Here is a 15,211-nt window from a genome sequence, read left to right on the forward strand (position 1 = left end):
ATAGCAAAACAATGTTCTGTTGATAGAATAAAAAATGCAAACAGTTAACAATATCTATGAGTGTTTTAAGCCCTAGTCAGAATTTCTCTGAAATATGACTCCTCCAGCAAACACTAAACACTGTTCTGTACAGAGCTCCATTGAGACTCTGCTGCCCCCTAGTGACAGATACGATGAATTACATATATTTAACATAAAAAACAAAACCCCAAATTCAAAGACAGTATACAATATAGACAATATACAATATAGGCGAATCAGTGGTGCCTACACATGCAAATTAAATATTGAAGCCATTAACTGATTTGTACATAATAAAGGAAAACTAAAAATCTAATGCAAAAAAAATCCTGTCATGCTATTCCTTTCTAAATAGGAAACTAAATGGTCAGAATGTTCACTGACCACAAGAAGGGTCTAGATTTAATTTATTTAAATAAGTAAACAAATGGTAACAAAGGGAGCACATATCCACTTTTATCTAAGAGTTTTCCCAGAACAAACTCTTATATTAGTACTAATGAACAGCTATTATCAAGTAATGTGCATGATAATAAGCATTATTAATAGTGAGATTAAGTTAATAGTTAATAGTGAGAACTGGTCCTTAAAATAAAGTGTAACCAAACAAAGTAGCCATAGGTACACTGACCCAATTCACCTGTTCTCCTTCAGGCGACACCATGGTTAACATGTCATTAGTGTAATGTATTTTTTCCATCAGTCTCGTCCTCTCCAGGGGGAAGCAGGATATTGCATCAGAACACTTCCTCAGATGAAGCTGCACAGCCTGAGGGTTCTGCATCTGAGCCAAAATCTCCAACAGTTCATCATTAGACAAGAAGAAGAACCTGAGCCACCCTGAGAAGTGTGTGAAGTCAAGGCAAGGCCCCGAGAAATATCAGCATTCTGATGAGGAACTGCTGTGAGTGTGTGTGTGTGTGTGTGTGTGTGTGTGCATAGGAAACTTGGGAAGATAACTCTTTTGCACTCAAGGTAAGCCTCCAGGCATTTCTGTATCCACTCCAGGAGTGCGTTATTATTTTGAAAAATATCCAGAAGCTCTGAGGAGACGGAGTAGAGGGCAACACTGATGCAAGTCATTTACAATTTGCATTATTGTATGCATTGTTGCATTTTACCTTCAGCTTTCATTTTTATCATGCACTAAATTCTTTTGCCACTAAACCTGAGTTTTATTTTTAAATATAAATGTGCTCATCTAATGCAAATATTTAATTGCTTATGTTTTATGTGCATTTCCTGAGCTACAAACTAGTAGACAGGTGAGCGAGAGTCCGTCGCTGTTCTACTTCTTTAAAGGTTTTTAAACTAAACTATGTTCTGTTGAATGTTATACTCATCAACGAATCCTTTAGAAATCAATCACATGACAAGAAATGGTACTTGTATGATTTTTGAAGGATCATGTGACACTGAAAACTAATTGAAAATCCAGCTTTAAAATCACAGAAATAAACTACAATTTAAAAAAAAGTTCATACAGTGAACTACAAGTAAAACTGATTGAAATTTGGAACCAAAAAATATTCACTCACTGTATTTTTGATCAAAACTTTTTTTTTTTTTTTATCATATACCAACCCCAAACTTTTATTGGTAGAGTACTTTTAATACTACACTCTGTCATGGGGTTCATTTTTCCACAATGCAAAACAAGGAGACTGTTGAAGAGCAATGACACACTGGCCAACCTCACCCATGTTTTAGGCCTTATAAAAAATTATAACTTTTTTTAAGTAATTTACAAAAATAAGGTAGATTGGTCCGGGTTGAATAAGAAAACAACTGATTACCTCTTGGCTAACTCAAACTAGCTCTTAAACCACAGTCTTAACATAGTGGCTGTGTTTATGCATCTGGAACCAGATCATGCAAGATCATCCAAACAAATAAATATATATATATAAATTAAAAACCTATCCTATTTCAATTGTGATCTTTATTCAGTAAATTTGCATAAATCTATATCAGCTATGCAAGTAAAAAATAAAGTGTAAAGCATTTCATCAACTGAAAACAAAGGCACAGATCATAAAGCAATCTCTTTAATCTTTTCAACAGCTGTAAGCATCACATAGAAAAGGAAGAATAGACGCCCAAATAAATAAAACGATCAAGATTTAAAGTAAAAGGTGACATGTGCTTTGCTGGACATCAGTAGCAACTTTTTTATTTTATTTGGCATTTATACCATTTTAAGCTTAATGCTAATAGCGTCAGTGACTAGGAATGGTGCACAAGACAAATCATTTACAAAACAAGCATGCAGATGAAATTAAGTCTCAGCAGTGTTGGGGAGGAAATTACAAGATTACGATGCTACAGAATATCATATGAGGCTAGAAAAACCTCTGAAATATAACAGGAAAATCTTCTAATTTAGAAAAAACATTCTTGTCCCTGACATTCGAGACCACATTATTTCTGTCACTTTTAAAAATCATGATCTCACTGATGTACAACCCCTCTTTTATTCTTAAGAGCTCTGCATTCCTTCATTAGTTTGCTTTACTGCGTGTCTCTGGGATCCTGGCAAAGGCTCGAGGGCTAATATGGGCGATATAATCCGTCTGGAAGCGAGAATTCGGCGTGCGTCGCCTTTTCCTTTCACCTTGTGTGGTGAAGAACGCATCCTGGAAACGCATGCTGGAAGCCGTCGACTGCAACGCACACAATGCACACAAAACACTCTTGAAGAAAACCACAGAAGGTCAAGTATTTGCATTCAACCAACATAAAAATTATTCAAAATATGTAAATCAATCAAATCAAATATGTGCATCTCCTCATTTTTGTACATCCATTTTTAAGTCCAAGAAATCACAATTTTCAAGCTTCAAAAAGTTGCACAATTCTTTTTTTAAAAGAGTCTTTTTGATTCGTAATGATTTAAGAGTGAATAAATGATGACAAGAGTTTTCATTTGTTGATGAATGAGCCTTTTAAAGAAAGTTCGGGAAGTGAGAACTCACCAGACGACCTTTGACCTTTTTGGGCAGGTCTTCATCCAGTGTGTAAATGTCCTCTCTCTTCGCCAACACTTGAGATCCATCTTCAAATTCCACCTCCAAACAAGAGCACATGACAAACCATGACTGATTATTAGGGTAGTACTTGAGAGAATATGATTATGAGTGTGTGTTTACCTGGTACATATATGAAGTGTTCGAGCCAAGGTACTTTGCTCCATAAAAAAGTCCATCGGGCCACTTCACCTGAACAGCTTCCCCCACTTCAGGAGGCCCAAGCTGGGCACAATCTCTGCTCTGCGAGGTAAAAAAAAGAACAGATTTTTCTCAGATGTGCGCATGGCAGACTAAAAACATAGTGCTTATATAAACCCGACTTTGTGTAATTAAGAGGCTGACAACTTTGTAAGCATATACTGTATTTTTTGTATGAGGTTTTCATGCTTCAGTTTACTGCAAACATGCCACTGGATATTCATTTGAAGAACTAAAGTCTAGCAGTGATAGAAACACTCACCACAATGTCTTCAGGGAACGTATCGTTGCTGAATGAGCCATCATCGAACATAACCTCATAGAATGTGTGGGCTGTGACCTGGGTCACGCGTGAGCTGTAGTAACGAAGATTTTTGTGTTTGGAGATCACCGTCTGGCCCACTTCTAATTCACTTTTGCTAACTTTCGATTTCTGGGAGGAGACATGTTTTTTTTTTATGATAATGGGTAAAAAATTTTTTACATTTTCTCTGTCTGGGATTTTATGAATTGAAAAACAAAATTACAAGCATTTCATATGGTCACTGACAGGCCAAAGTTTTCAGGTTTTATTAAAGTCAAAAAGTTGTGCTTACACTACTGTTCAAAAGTTTAGTTTTAAGTGACTGGGAAGACTTTCTATTCAGCAAACAATCCTGAAAAAAATAAAATAATTAAATGCAATTCCCACAAAAATATTATGTTTTCGACAAATTATTCTTTAGCAGCAAATCAGCATATTATAATGATTTTAAAACCTATTCAAATAGAAAACAGTTATTTTAAACTGCAAAAATATTTCACTATACATATTCCGTATTTATCGGACTATAAGTCGCAGCTGAGTATAAGTCGCATCAGTCCAAAAACACGTCATGATGAGGAAAAAAACATAAGTCACATTTATTTAGAACCAAGCACCAAGAGAAAACATTACAGTCTCCAGCCACGAGAGGGCGCTCTATGTCTTCAGTGTAGACTACAGGAGCACTGAGCAGCATAGAGCGCCCTCTCGTGGCTGTAGATTGTAATGTTTTCTCTTGATTCATGTCTCTTAGTTCATTTCTCTTGGTTCATGTCAAAATAATTTTGATAAATAAGTCGCACCTGACTATAAGTCGCAGGACCAGCCAAACTATGAAAAAAGTGTGACTTATAGTCCGGAAAATACGGTAGTAAGTAAATGCAACCTTGATGAGCATTAGATAATTCTTTCAAAAAACATTTACAAAATCGTACCTACCTCAAACTTTTGAAAGGTAGTGCAAGTATCATTGTATCATTCTTTAAAAAGCAAAATCTTTCAAATGAAATCACAGTGACTGACTATAATTTAGGTCAGTATGTCACGTGACAAGACCATCATAAAACAGAAATGCATAGCAAAGTCAGAACCAATGTAGAATCCCATGACTGTAGTCTATATCAAGGTTAGTAAGTGTCTTTATGAGACTTTTATCAGATGGCAAGGTTTTCAAATGTCAAATGGTATAACCCTGAAAAAAAAAAACTAAACAAATCAAAAACTTTAATTTAAAAAAAAAAGTTTTTTTTTTGTGAAAATTATTATTCATAGTATATGATTTTTTTTTTTTTTGATAGTTAAACACAACTTATTAAAATATACGCACAGCACTGGAGCTCCGTGACTGGTGCCTGTGACAGGTGATGAAAACCACATACGGCCAATCATCAGGCTCCATGGGAACTCCAGCTGCGTGTGCACAGGTGACATGAAAAGAGGTCGGGCAACGACCACATGAGCACTGAATACACGCGCCAGACAGCTTCTTTATCCTGTTCCGGCAATATATACACTTCTACAGAGAGACAGAGAGAGAGAGAACAATAGAGTACACAGAAGATAACACAAAGGAATGTCAATACTTTGTGTGTGTGTGTTTATTACTGACCAGTTTATTTCTCTGTACAGGTATGGCACTGATGTCAATAGGAGCTCTCTTCACCACATCAATGAACTTGACCTCAGGGAGACCCACAGCACACATCACATGGGCCCATCTATAATACATGAGCCACTCGCAGCATTCACTATTACTGAGAACACCAGTCTGACCAAACTCTTATGAAATACCAGAGAATGTCTATTAAAAAACATACTCCGTTAGGAGATTACCTGTCATCAGAGGTTCTTTTTAATGCACCTCCCCTCAGGTTACACAAACAGCATCCCTGGTATATAACACACAAACAGACAGGCAAGCAGGAATGTAACTAGGGCATAAATAATGCTGATGCAGAAAACGGTGAATGTTTTAATTATGACGTACAGCTGCCAGGTCTCCGCTCACACATCGGTCACATGTCCACTCTGGGCCGACATCATGAGCAGCAACACCGTAGCAACCTGTCGACCAATCACATCAAACGGTTACATTCTCTAATATGCCAAGTAGTTTTTTGTGTGTGTTTACTTAAGATATTAATTTTTAAATGTATCAAAAAATTATCAATTAGGCTTTTCTAATAGTTCAAAAATCATGTGATTAGTTGCAACTATTTTATTATATTAACAGCCCTTTTTTAAATTGATTTGTGACAATATTTATTTTAAAAAGCATGATACAAAAAAAAAAAGAAAAGAAATATATATAAATTTTTCCCTTCCAGCTTATACATCTAGTATGGTAGGTGAGCAGAAAGAGATCTTCATCTTTTTAATACAAAGTAAAGCTTTTCAGATAATACTATAATAACTTATACTTAGGTACAATGGCAATTCAAAAGCCAATTATTTAAATTAGCAATTAATTTAGGTTAAAATCATAGTCAAACTACAAAAAAAAAGAAAAAGTAAATGAATGACCAATATTTTTGTCAGATAGTTCAAATGGTTATTTATACAGGAAACTAATATTTTATAATTATTAAAGGATTAATTATTAAATAATTAAAATATATAACTCAATAATATTTTAAAATATGTTTACTTGTGTTTGACAGTAAGAAATTAAAACTTTATTTAGCAAAGATGTATTAAATTGATCAAAAGTGAGAGTAATGACTTTTACATTATTCCAGAATATTTAAGTTTTCAATCATTTCTGTTCTTTTGAACTTTTAGAATTTTAAAAATCTTGAGAAAATAAATAAATATTAATAAATATGCATACATACAATATACATACACACAAATACATACAAAAGTAGAAAAAGACTCCTAAAAAAGGGGGTCCACTGCCAACCAGTCTTCATATTATTATTATTTTTTTTATGTGTTATGTGCATCGTTGAGTGATCTCAGTGACGTACTGGCATGAACTTGAACACAGCAGCTATCGCAGGCCACAAGAGGACTGGATCCATCCTCCTCCAACAGTGTGTTCAAGGGACATGGGCCCTCCTGGTACGCAAAGCAGATTTCAGGGATCAGAGGTCGTGATCTAAAGCTGGTCTCCTGAGAACATGACCCCTGAGACTCTGTAGCAGCCCTCGTCAAGACATCATGCCTTCGCTCCTCTAAATTATCAGGCTGTGAGAGCAAAAACGAGAGTCTGAATTATGTGTGTCACAAAGCGCATATGCACAAATCAGTACATAGTATCACAGTACATACCTGACAGTATGGCATGAACAGGGTGCAGACAGCACAGTGTGGAGCGGTTTGAGCTGCTGTCATATTGTACTCTCGTTCGTACTGAAGATGAGCTTTTCTGTGTTGCCACAGATGCACTAAAGGCTTTGCCCATTCCTCAGTTTCCGGCTCCTCATCTTCAGTCGCACACTCCTCTACAGTCTCTGAGACACACACACACATAAATATTCACTCTAATGCTGTTATAACTTGACGTAGCTTCTTAAAAGTGCATGCATGCACGGTTTGAGACACAAGTTCCAATGATGTCAGTCTGCATGTGTACATACATACTTCTTGTAATACCTATTCCTAACTGTAAAAATAAAAGCGGTTAAGTGTTCACCATCATCGCTGGCAGCCTGCTGTTTTACAGCACTTGGCACTGCTCTTGCTGTGGGCTTTCTGAGGGGGTGACGCCAGCTCTTCGTTGTCTTCTTAACAGTTTGCATTTGATACTGTGAGAGCAAAATAAAGAGAGACGAAGAGGCGGTCAGTGAGAAAGATGCACTTAATATATAATACTGTTGCTACTTTTATTGCAATGCATTGCATGTGTGTGTATATATAGTATGTGAACATTTATTAATGAAATTAACGAGGTGTTAAGGTGTGAACAGCAATTAAGTGCATGAATGCTTTGATTTATGTGTACAGAAATTTTCACCGGATTCGCAACAGGTGCGAGTTAATACACATTACCATTGAAAAGTTTGTGGTCAGTAAGCTTTAAAAAATAAAATGTATTGATACTTTATTCAGCAAGGATGCATTAAACTGATCAAGTCAGAGTAAACCTCACATTGTTACAAAATAAATCGCATTTCAAACAAATGCTGTTCTGTTTCAACTTTCAGTAGATTAATTATAAATAAACATAACATAAATAATAAAATATAGATAAACCGTAAAACAAAAAACAATAAATATGAAAATCATATAAACAAAAAAAAAACATGTTTTTAAGCCCATCAGTTGTATATATATATATATATATATATATATGATTTAAGTTGCTTAAATCTTTTATGCAAAATTTAATTTAAGTTTAGTTAAGCTTAGAAAAAAACAAAAGGCCAATCAGAACACATTCATTATTTAACATTCAGGTCAAATTTTTGACCATAGAGATTTTACCGCAGGCAAGAACATCCAGAAACAGATGATTAAAAATGGAAACCGAGTGATCTGCAAAATGTCTTGTCACCCCGGTCAAATGCTGATTATGTCAGAAGTTCAGAACTGTATAGAAAAGGATGTACTGCTTGTCATGGTGAAGCACCAGAACTCACTGAACAGACTTCCCCAGGCTCCAGACCCGTCTCCACATACTCAGGGTCACTCGTGGCATTCTCCTCACTGGATTCACTGCTGCTGTCAGCACCTTTATCTCCTGATTCACACGAATCCGAGTCGCTCACAGACCCATCATGCTCTGACTTGGCATCTTCGTAATACTCCTGACCTTTGAACTCTTCCTCCTGAGGTTCCTGAGAGCCTGCCTGCTGACCGAGCACACAAGCTTCAGCTGGTTCCAACTCCACGTTCTGCTGCCTCAGATCTGGGGGTGCGTTTGGATCCATGTCTGCACCTGAGCACTGCATGGGAATGGGCTCCAGGTTGGTCCAGGTTTGAGTGCATGAAGAAGAGTTTGGAGAGTCAGGGAACTTTTCTTGTTGGCACCCTGATTCGGACCACATGGTGTAAGGCAGCGATTCATGAGCATAGTCTGTGAGACTGCTTCCACCTGTGGTAAGACCCATTACCAGCTCGGGCTGTAGGCTCTCAATGAGCACCGCGGGATTCTGGGAGCTGAGGTTTTTCCAAATAGTGAAGGTTTTGGACTCCATGAAGGATGTTTGAGAGCTCGACTGCTCTTCAAGATTTCTTCCGACTGAGTTATCGGTCATTTCAGAGTCCTGAGTGTCTGTTAAACCCATGTTTGCTATGGTAGAACATTGCAAGATACTATGAGTGGTCATTTTAAACTGTGAAACGGACTCATTTGGAGTGTTTTGGTCTGTGGATGGGCATGTGTGTTCATGTCTGGACTCCTCTGGTGGCACCCATTCCGGAACCAAGGAAGGACATGATGGTTTTGTTATAAAGATGTCTGTGATTGTGTTTTGTGATTGGTTTACGCCTTCATGGGATGCAACGAAGGGCAAGTCATGACAAGCTGTTTCAGACCAAGTCGCCGCCTCATCTGTTATAACAGGAGGCGAGTGTGATTTTTCCAGATGGAGAACGGGTGCACTGTTGTTCGGTTTGTGATTTGTAGTGTCGGGTCGGACGGCGAGAGTCAGCGAGGGCATTTCAGGTGCGAGGGATTGAGGATCGACTCTCTCTTCTGAGAGCTCGGGCATTAAAAGAGGCATCTCACAAAACTGAGTAGTCTGGATTTCAGGGTTCGTTGGGTTCTCTGAGGTTTCTGAATCCTGAGCCGAGTCTAGACGGATCGAGCTTTGCTCCTTGTAAAGTGCTGATGTGCTGCAATCGATGCTGCTTTCGGTGACTGCTTCTTCTGTTTCAATTTTAACTTGTTGGGAATCAGCTTCCGAAAATAAAACCGCATCCCCAGTGGAGTTAGGTCTCGACCCATGGGTCACAGGAATAGAAGAAGCACTTGTTTCTGGGGCAGATTCACAGTTTGATGTCTGATTAGGGCTTTCAGTAGTTCTTTCTGAGTCCAGAGTCACATCCACAGTGACGTCCCTCTCTGAGGTCGGTTCAGGTCCAGGATGTGCGGTAGAGCTCGTGTTTGTGGATACTTGACCTTCATCGAAATCTGAAGACGTCTGGGAGCTTGAGTGACCTGGATCGGATGTGGCAGGGGTCGAAGGTCGCTCAGGGGAAGCATCTTTGACTTGTCTAGAGGAGTGGGCAAGCAAGTCATTCTCCACTCTTGTTACTTTAACAACACACATTTGTCGACATGGACCGGTGAGCCCTAATAAAACAAAACAAGAAACAATAAAACAGGCTTTGTGAGATATAAACACATATAGGTTTTGCACATTCATTTCTGATTTTTAATGCTTATGCACCCCAAGGATATGTGACTAAAAATAGTTAAACAGAAATACTGTGAAATATTATTTTTTTATTTAACAATTAGAAAAGTTATTTATTCTAGCGTTGGAAAAGCTTAATTTTCAGCAACCAAAAGAGCAGATTTTATCCTCTTGAAACGTATCAGTGATGAAAACATCTGAGTCGCTGCTTAATATTTTTTGTGGTGAACCATGTTATTTTTTTTTTTCAGGATTCTTTCAAAATGCATTTTAAATATAAATCTTTTGTAAAATTATAAATGTGTTTACTGTCACTCAATCAAATCAAATCAAATAAATCAATTTCTGCTTAATAATAGTATACTACACTGGCTATAACAGTAGTGTGCATTTTATTTAAATGTATGCATATAATTATTTTTCTGACAGGCCAGTCAAAAATGATATCAGAATTGAAATATATCACAAGTGTTTATTTGCATTCAGCAAAAATGCAGTGCTCTGATGAACTAGGACTTAAAACAAAATGCAGTCTGATATTGATATGGCTTAACAGAAATGGTATCTGTGAGTGTGTTATCAAATTACAGATTACATCTGAGAATTAATGCCACATAAAATAAATATGAAATTCTGAATCAGAAAACAAATACAAATGCTTATTTACAGCAGTGCTTATTTGTGGAATGTACTGTGAGCTTACAAAAATAACACAGATACTAGCCTTTTAATTGGCCTGAGTTCTGTGATTCTTTCTGGTGTTTCACTGGATCTTCTTTATCCTTGTCTTTTGATGTTAAAGCTGCCCCTCTACTCCTCCGACTGCCCCCCTTCACTGGTGCAGTGTCCACAGTCTTCAGTCGTTTGGAGGATCTGCGTGGATAATGGACACTGGAGACACAAAAAGATGAATCACACACTGTCCAAGATTGTGAATTAAGCCTGTTCTGATAAAAAAAAAAAAAAAAAAAAAAAATTCTGAGAATTGTTATTAAAATCCAGTTCAGACAAAAGATGTTTTGCGAGGTTATATCTCACATTTATAATTAATCATATCACACTTAATTAAGTCATAACATAAGTTTACATCTTGCAATTCAGACTTTTTAACATGAAACTGACAGTTTCTCTTTTTACACAATTCTTAGAAAAATTTAGAGAAAAATACAAGACGTCTGAGAAAAGAAAAAAAAATCTGAATTGTGAGATGAGTCACAAATACCCTTTTTTAGTTTTTTATTCACTGGCAGAAATGGGTTTCCACAGTAAACAGCATTTTTTTCTCCTCCTAATGATCTCTTACAGTAATTGACATCTGCACAAAAATTTGTTTTTTTTAATTAAAAATAAAACATTTATGCTTATAGAGAAGACATTTGGATATTTGGCATCACATGGCTCTAATGTAAAGGTCTGATAAGTTTGAAGTATTTTGTAATATTTTGCTCAGATGCAGGCTACTTACATTACTGTGCCTTTTTAAATTAATGTCTGTACCAGTGTTATTATAGTATTATTAATATGCTATTATAACTTTAATATATTTAATTAGCTTTTGTATAGCTTGCGTTTAAATTTTTGTTTAAGTTTTAGTAATCTCGTTGTGGTTTTTTCATTCTTTTAAATATTTCTATTTAGCATTATTTTAAGTTTTAGTAACTTCAATGTACTATATTTCAGTTAGTTTCAAATGCAATTTAAAAATAAAATGTAAGATTTTTTTTTTATCTAATATGTATATATTATTTCAATTTTATTCCAATTAACAAAAATATTTTTTTTTTAGTTTTAGTAAACAATAACAACATTGGTCAGTACTTCAAGTGGTGATAGAGTCAGTCTCCACACATCTGTCTCTGGCTGAACGGTCCTAAATAGACTTAAATGTCAAGATGCACAGCAAATTTCACTTCACACTGTTGCTCCTCCCTGACAGCAGTTGATCTAAAAGAGGAAACCGTCTTGTTAAAGCGTGCTAACACCTGGTGGTGGCGGGAGCTTTCCTGCGCCGCCTCTGGAGCCAGCTCTGCAGCTCTGGTGTGGTGCTCGGTGTGGCCAGGGTGTGATCCAATGGACATGAGTCTTTTCCTTGTGTCCAGGCCTGATAGCGATCCGGCTGGAATCGTCTGACAAACGGATCCATGGAGATCTTCACCATGTCCTTACTGCATGTACACTGCAAGAGGACAGATTTCACACAAAAAACTGTGTCAAATGTTCACCAGCTGTAGCAGACGGAGACGTGAAGCGCCAGATTTACAGCTTAATACCTGCGTAGCAACTTTTCCATAATCGATCCACCGGATGCTTGCGAAATTGGTGGATTCGGCACAGTTGAAGCCGTGGTTGAAGCCAGCGTGGTACCCATACGGAAATGTGATCATAAACTCCCCCGCTTCCTGCGTTATCTGTAATAATATATATCGGTTTATTGTTAATATACATACAAGAGAACTGAGACCTCACAACATTATATATACTCAAAACTTGAAGAGTTTAGTCAATTGAAGTCTGTGGATTGCCTTGTCAAATGGTATGCTGTATTTCTTCAGTACAGAGGGGGATATCAGTGTCATCTTGTGTCTTAGGAAGGCCTCGCAGCTTTTAAAGCTGTTAGGAAAGAAACCTAAAGACAAAGACACATTTAACACACCCAGTACAACACAAAGGAAAAACTGATATGTAGATTAACTAGATATACTTAGGGTGACCGAGATATACATAGTCCAGACATGTTCTGGACTATATTTTTATTGTAAGTTGTCCAAAATGTTTTTTGAAATTGTGTAATTTTTTTTAATTGCCCCAAAATTGTATTTTTACATGCCCCAGCTCCGAAATAAAGAGTGTATGTATTGTCATTCTAGATATACCAGATACATGCATGCAAAAAATATATATTAAATAAAATTGAATTTTAAGAAGTAAAAAATACTGCACATTCCTTTAATATTCTACTGTAAGTTTTTACCTATAGCAAGACGCTCCAATCTCTTCCCATGTTCTGGAGGGATGGCATACCTGTAAAATTGGTATATTTATTCATTTATTTTTAAAAATGGCAAAAATTCCAGGTCCTCTGAGGTAGATCTATGTATACTCAAGAAACACAGGAAATCACAGCAAACCCTACCAGGATTTGGGCTCCCCAAAGTGCAGGTAGTTAATGCTGTAGAGGTCCATGTCCTCCGTGTGCCAGGAGAAGCTGGTCTTCCACATTCCAAAGTACAGATAGGGGGTGTTTACGCCCTGAATGGATACTCCACAATCCTCCTCAATCACATCCAAGATTGAGTTCAAGTGCCCGATGTTCCACTCTTCGATGTCCTGAAATAAGAGGCAAACATGATCTCATGGTCACGATCTTAAGACAGAGCTGTGCTCCGCCTGCATCCTCACCTCATCATAGAGCGTGCCGCTCACATCAGCACCATAGATGGGCGAGACGAAGGTCAGATTCTTCCAGTACTTCCTCTCCAGATCTTCATAGTTCAGGTAGCGAGGTGTGCAGTACCTGAGTAGGTAAATCACACATCTCCAGATGGCCTTAACGAATACAGGTCAATCCATCATTCAAAGCAATCTTATTACAGCGTGCAATAGAAGACTAGAATGTAACATGTTAACAAATATCTTGTCCTTTATGCACTGCTTTGATTTCTGGGTAATATGAAATAGTAACCTAGACTGTAGGTAATGGTGGAGTACTGTAAAAAGAAGAACAGGATATATACTTCATGCACACATTAGAGTGGATTAAAAGCCTGCTACTTTGAACCCAGATATCTGCACTTCTGTATGTCGTCACCTACATGTCACTGTTGGCCAGTCTGCGGAAGTCTTGCACAGTAAGCGGTTTCTTCTGGATGTTGTACTGGGTGAAGAGTCCTGATTGGCCAGCGACCATCTGCTGAATAGGTGCTTGGATGATGAAATCGTCAATGTCATCGTAATTACGCCGGGGCTTCCAGTCCTTAGGTGGAATGACCTGTGGAAACAATTAAAGTCTGCTTTAAGCCACTATCTCATTGCATTAGCACTATATAGTCTACAACTGGCATACAAAGTTAGAGGACTACATATTGTTCTCACTGACCGAACACAAAAACAAACATCCAATAGACTCATATTTAGATTTTAGACTTTTATTATTGTATGTACAACATACACTTTTCCTACCAATCACATGCATGAAGATACATGCATACAGACATACCAACCTTGGCCAGTCCCGCACGATGAGCTCCCTGAGACTCCATATAAACCAGGTACTGGTTGAAGTCTTTAAACTCCTCCATGGTAGGTCTGAAGGTCATGATCTTACAGGCAGGGTTAGCCGTGGCACTTGACCCGACGCCTGCCATCCTGACCTCTCCCTCCTGCAGAACACACCGTGTGCAATCCGACCATCATGATTAACACAACTTCCTCTTCCATGCATTTGACTGACAGTCTAGCTATTGTGATTGTTTTTGATTTGAACAGTCCACTAGGGTTTCACCAGTGTGCTCACTAACACTCAAACCTACAAGTGCGTTTATTTATACCATCTACAATTCTAAAGAAATTCGCCTTGATACATATTTGTTAAATAAATGCTCCCCTTTGTATAGTAATTCACAATGCAGAGAGTCTGAATGTCTTCTATACAAACGTCTCGTTGCATGAGTTTTCAACGCAGGCCCTCTCCCATAATCTGCTGATAAAACAACGATACACAAACATAAAATCCGAACTAGATATAACTGAAAAATGTATATATATATATATATATATATATATATATATATATAGTGTAAACTACCTTCGTTATTTGCAACGTTCATTTTATACTGTTTACTCTACTCGGATAGGTTTATTTACAGTTAGCTCATTAGCTGCTAGGGTGACTATATTAAATGTTCACTTCTAGTTTCGTCGGCAAAGTTCTTCTCTGAGTACATAATAGCAAGATGGAGCTGTTCGCGTGCGCAAAACACGCGTGTTCTCTGTCATATGTGTTGATTAGACATACCTCAGTGTAGTGTGATCGTGGGCACGCAGTCCAGTCCCTTTAAAAGCCCAGCTGTTCTACTTCATGACAGCTCTCTGCTCTCACACGATTTCAGTTCTGCTTCTCTTCATCTCGCTCTGGGCATGAAGACAGCACAGCGCCATCTGGTGGACTGTATGATATACAAAGCGCCAGTGCAAAACAATGCGGTACAATACAGTACAGAACTTTATAAATCGATTGCAGCTCGGGAATATTCAAGATTGTTTGTCTCAAAATAAATACATAAATACAAATATAAACTTTTTTTTTACTCACTATTATTATTTATTTATTTATTTTGTATGGCGCGTTATACAAT

The 15,211-nt window shown here is 37.4% G+C and overlaps 1 protein-coding gene across 4 annotated transcripts; it reads right to left on the reverse strand.

Moving 5' to 3' along the window:
* Nucleotides 1-2,051: 2,051 nt before the first annotated feature.
* LOC113107063 (lysine-specific demethylase 4C-like) lies at nucleotides 2,052-14,970 on the reverse strand. Of its 4 annotated transcripts, XM_026269228.1 has the most exons (23): nucleotides 14,872-14,970; nucleotides 14,078-14,236; nucleotides 13,670-13,845; nucleotides 13,257-13,371; nucleotides 12,991-13,184; nucleotides 12,829-12,878; nucleotides 12,380-12,483; nucleotides 12,128-12,265; nucleotides 11,840-12,033; nucleotides 10,582-10,748; nucleotides 8,136-9,793; nucleotides 7,190-7,301; nucleotides 6,826-7,007; nucleotides 6,522-6,741; nucleotides 5,540-5,616; nucleotides 5,386-5,441; nucleotides 5,162-5,270; nucleotides 4,880-5,068; nucleotides 3,845-3,904; nucleotides 3,511-3,681; nucleotides 3,171-3,290; nucleotides 2,997-3,089; nucleotides 2,052-2,684 (listed from the first exon to the last, which is right to left on the reverse strand). In XM_026269228.1, the coding sequence occupies exons 2-23, from the start codon at nucleotides 14,219-14,221 to the stop codon at nucleotides 2,523-2,525; spliced, it is 4,491 nt and encodes a 1,496-aa protein (XP_026125013.1). In that variant the 5' UTR covers nucleotides 14,222-14,236; nucleotides 14,872-14,970; the 3' UTR covers nucleotides 2,052-2,522. The 4 variants fall into 4 exon arrangements, with proteins under 4 accessions (XP_026125013.1, XP_026125021.1, XP_026125030.1 ...); XM_026269236.1 differs by lacking the exon at nucleotides 3,845-3,904; XM_026269245.1 differs by lacking the exons at nucleotides 3,845-3,904; nucleotides 4,880-5,068.
* Between the last annotated feature and the right edge of the window lie 241 nt (nucleotides 14,971-15,211).

The sequence above is a fragment of the Carassius auratus genome, chromosome 1 (assembly GCF_003368295.1).
Source record: "Carassius auratus strain Wakin chromosome 1, ASM336829v1, whole genome shotgun sequence".
Lineage (NCBI taxonomy): Eukaryota > Metazoa > Chordata > Actinopteri > Cypriniformes > Cyprinidae > Carassius > Carassius auratus.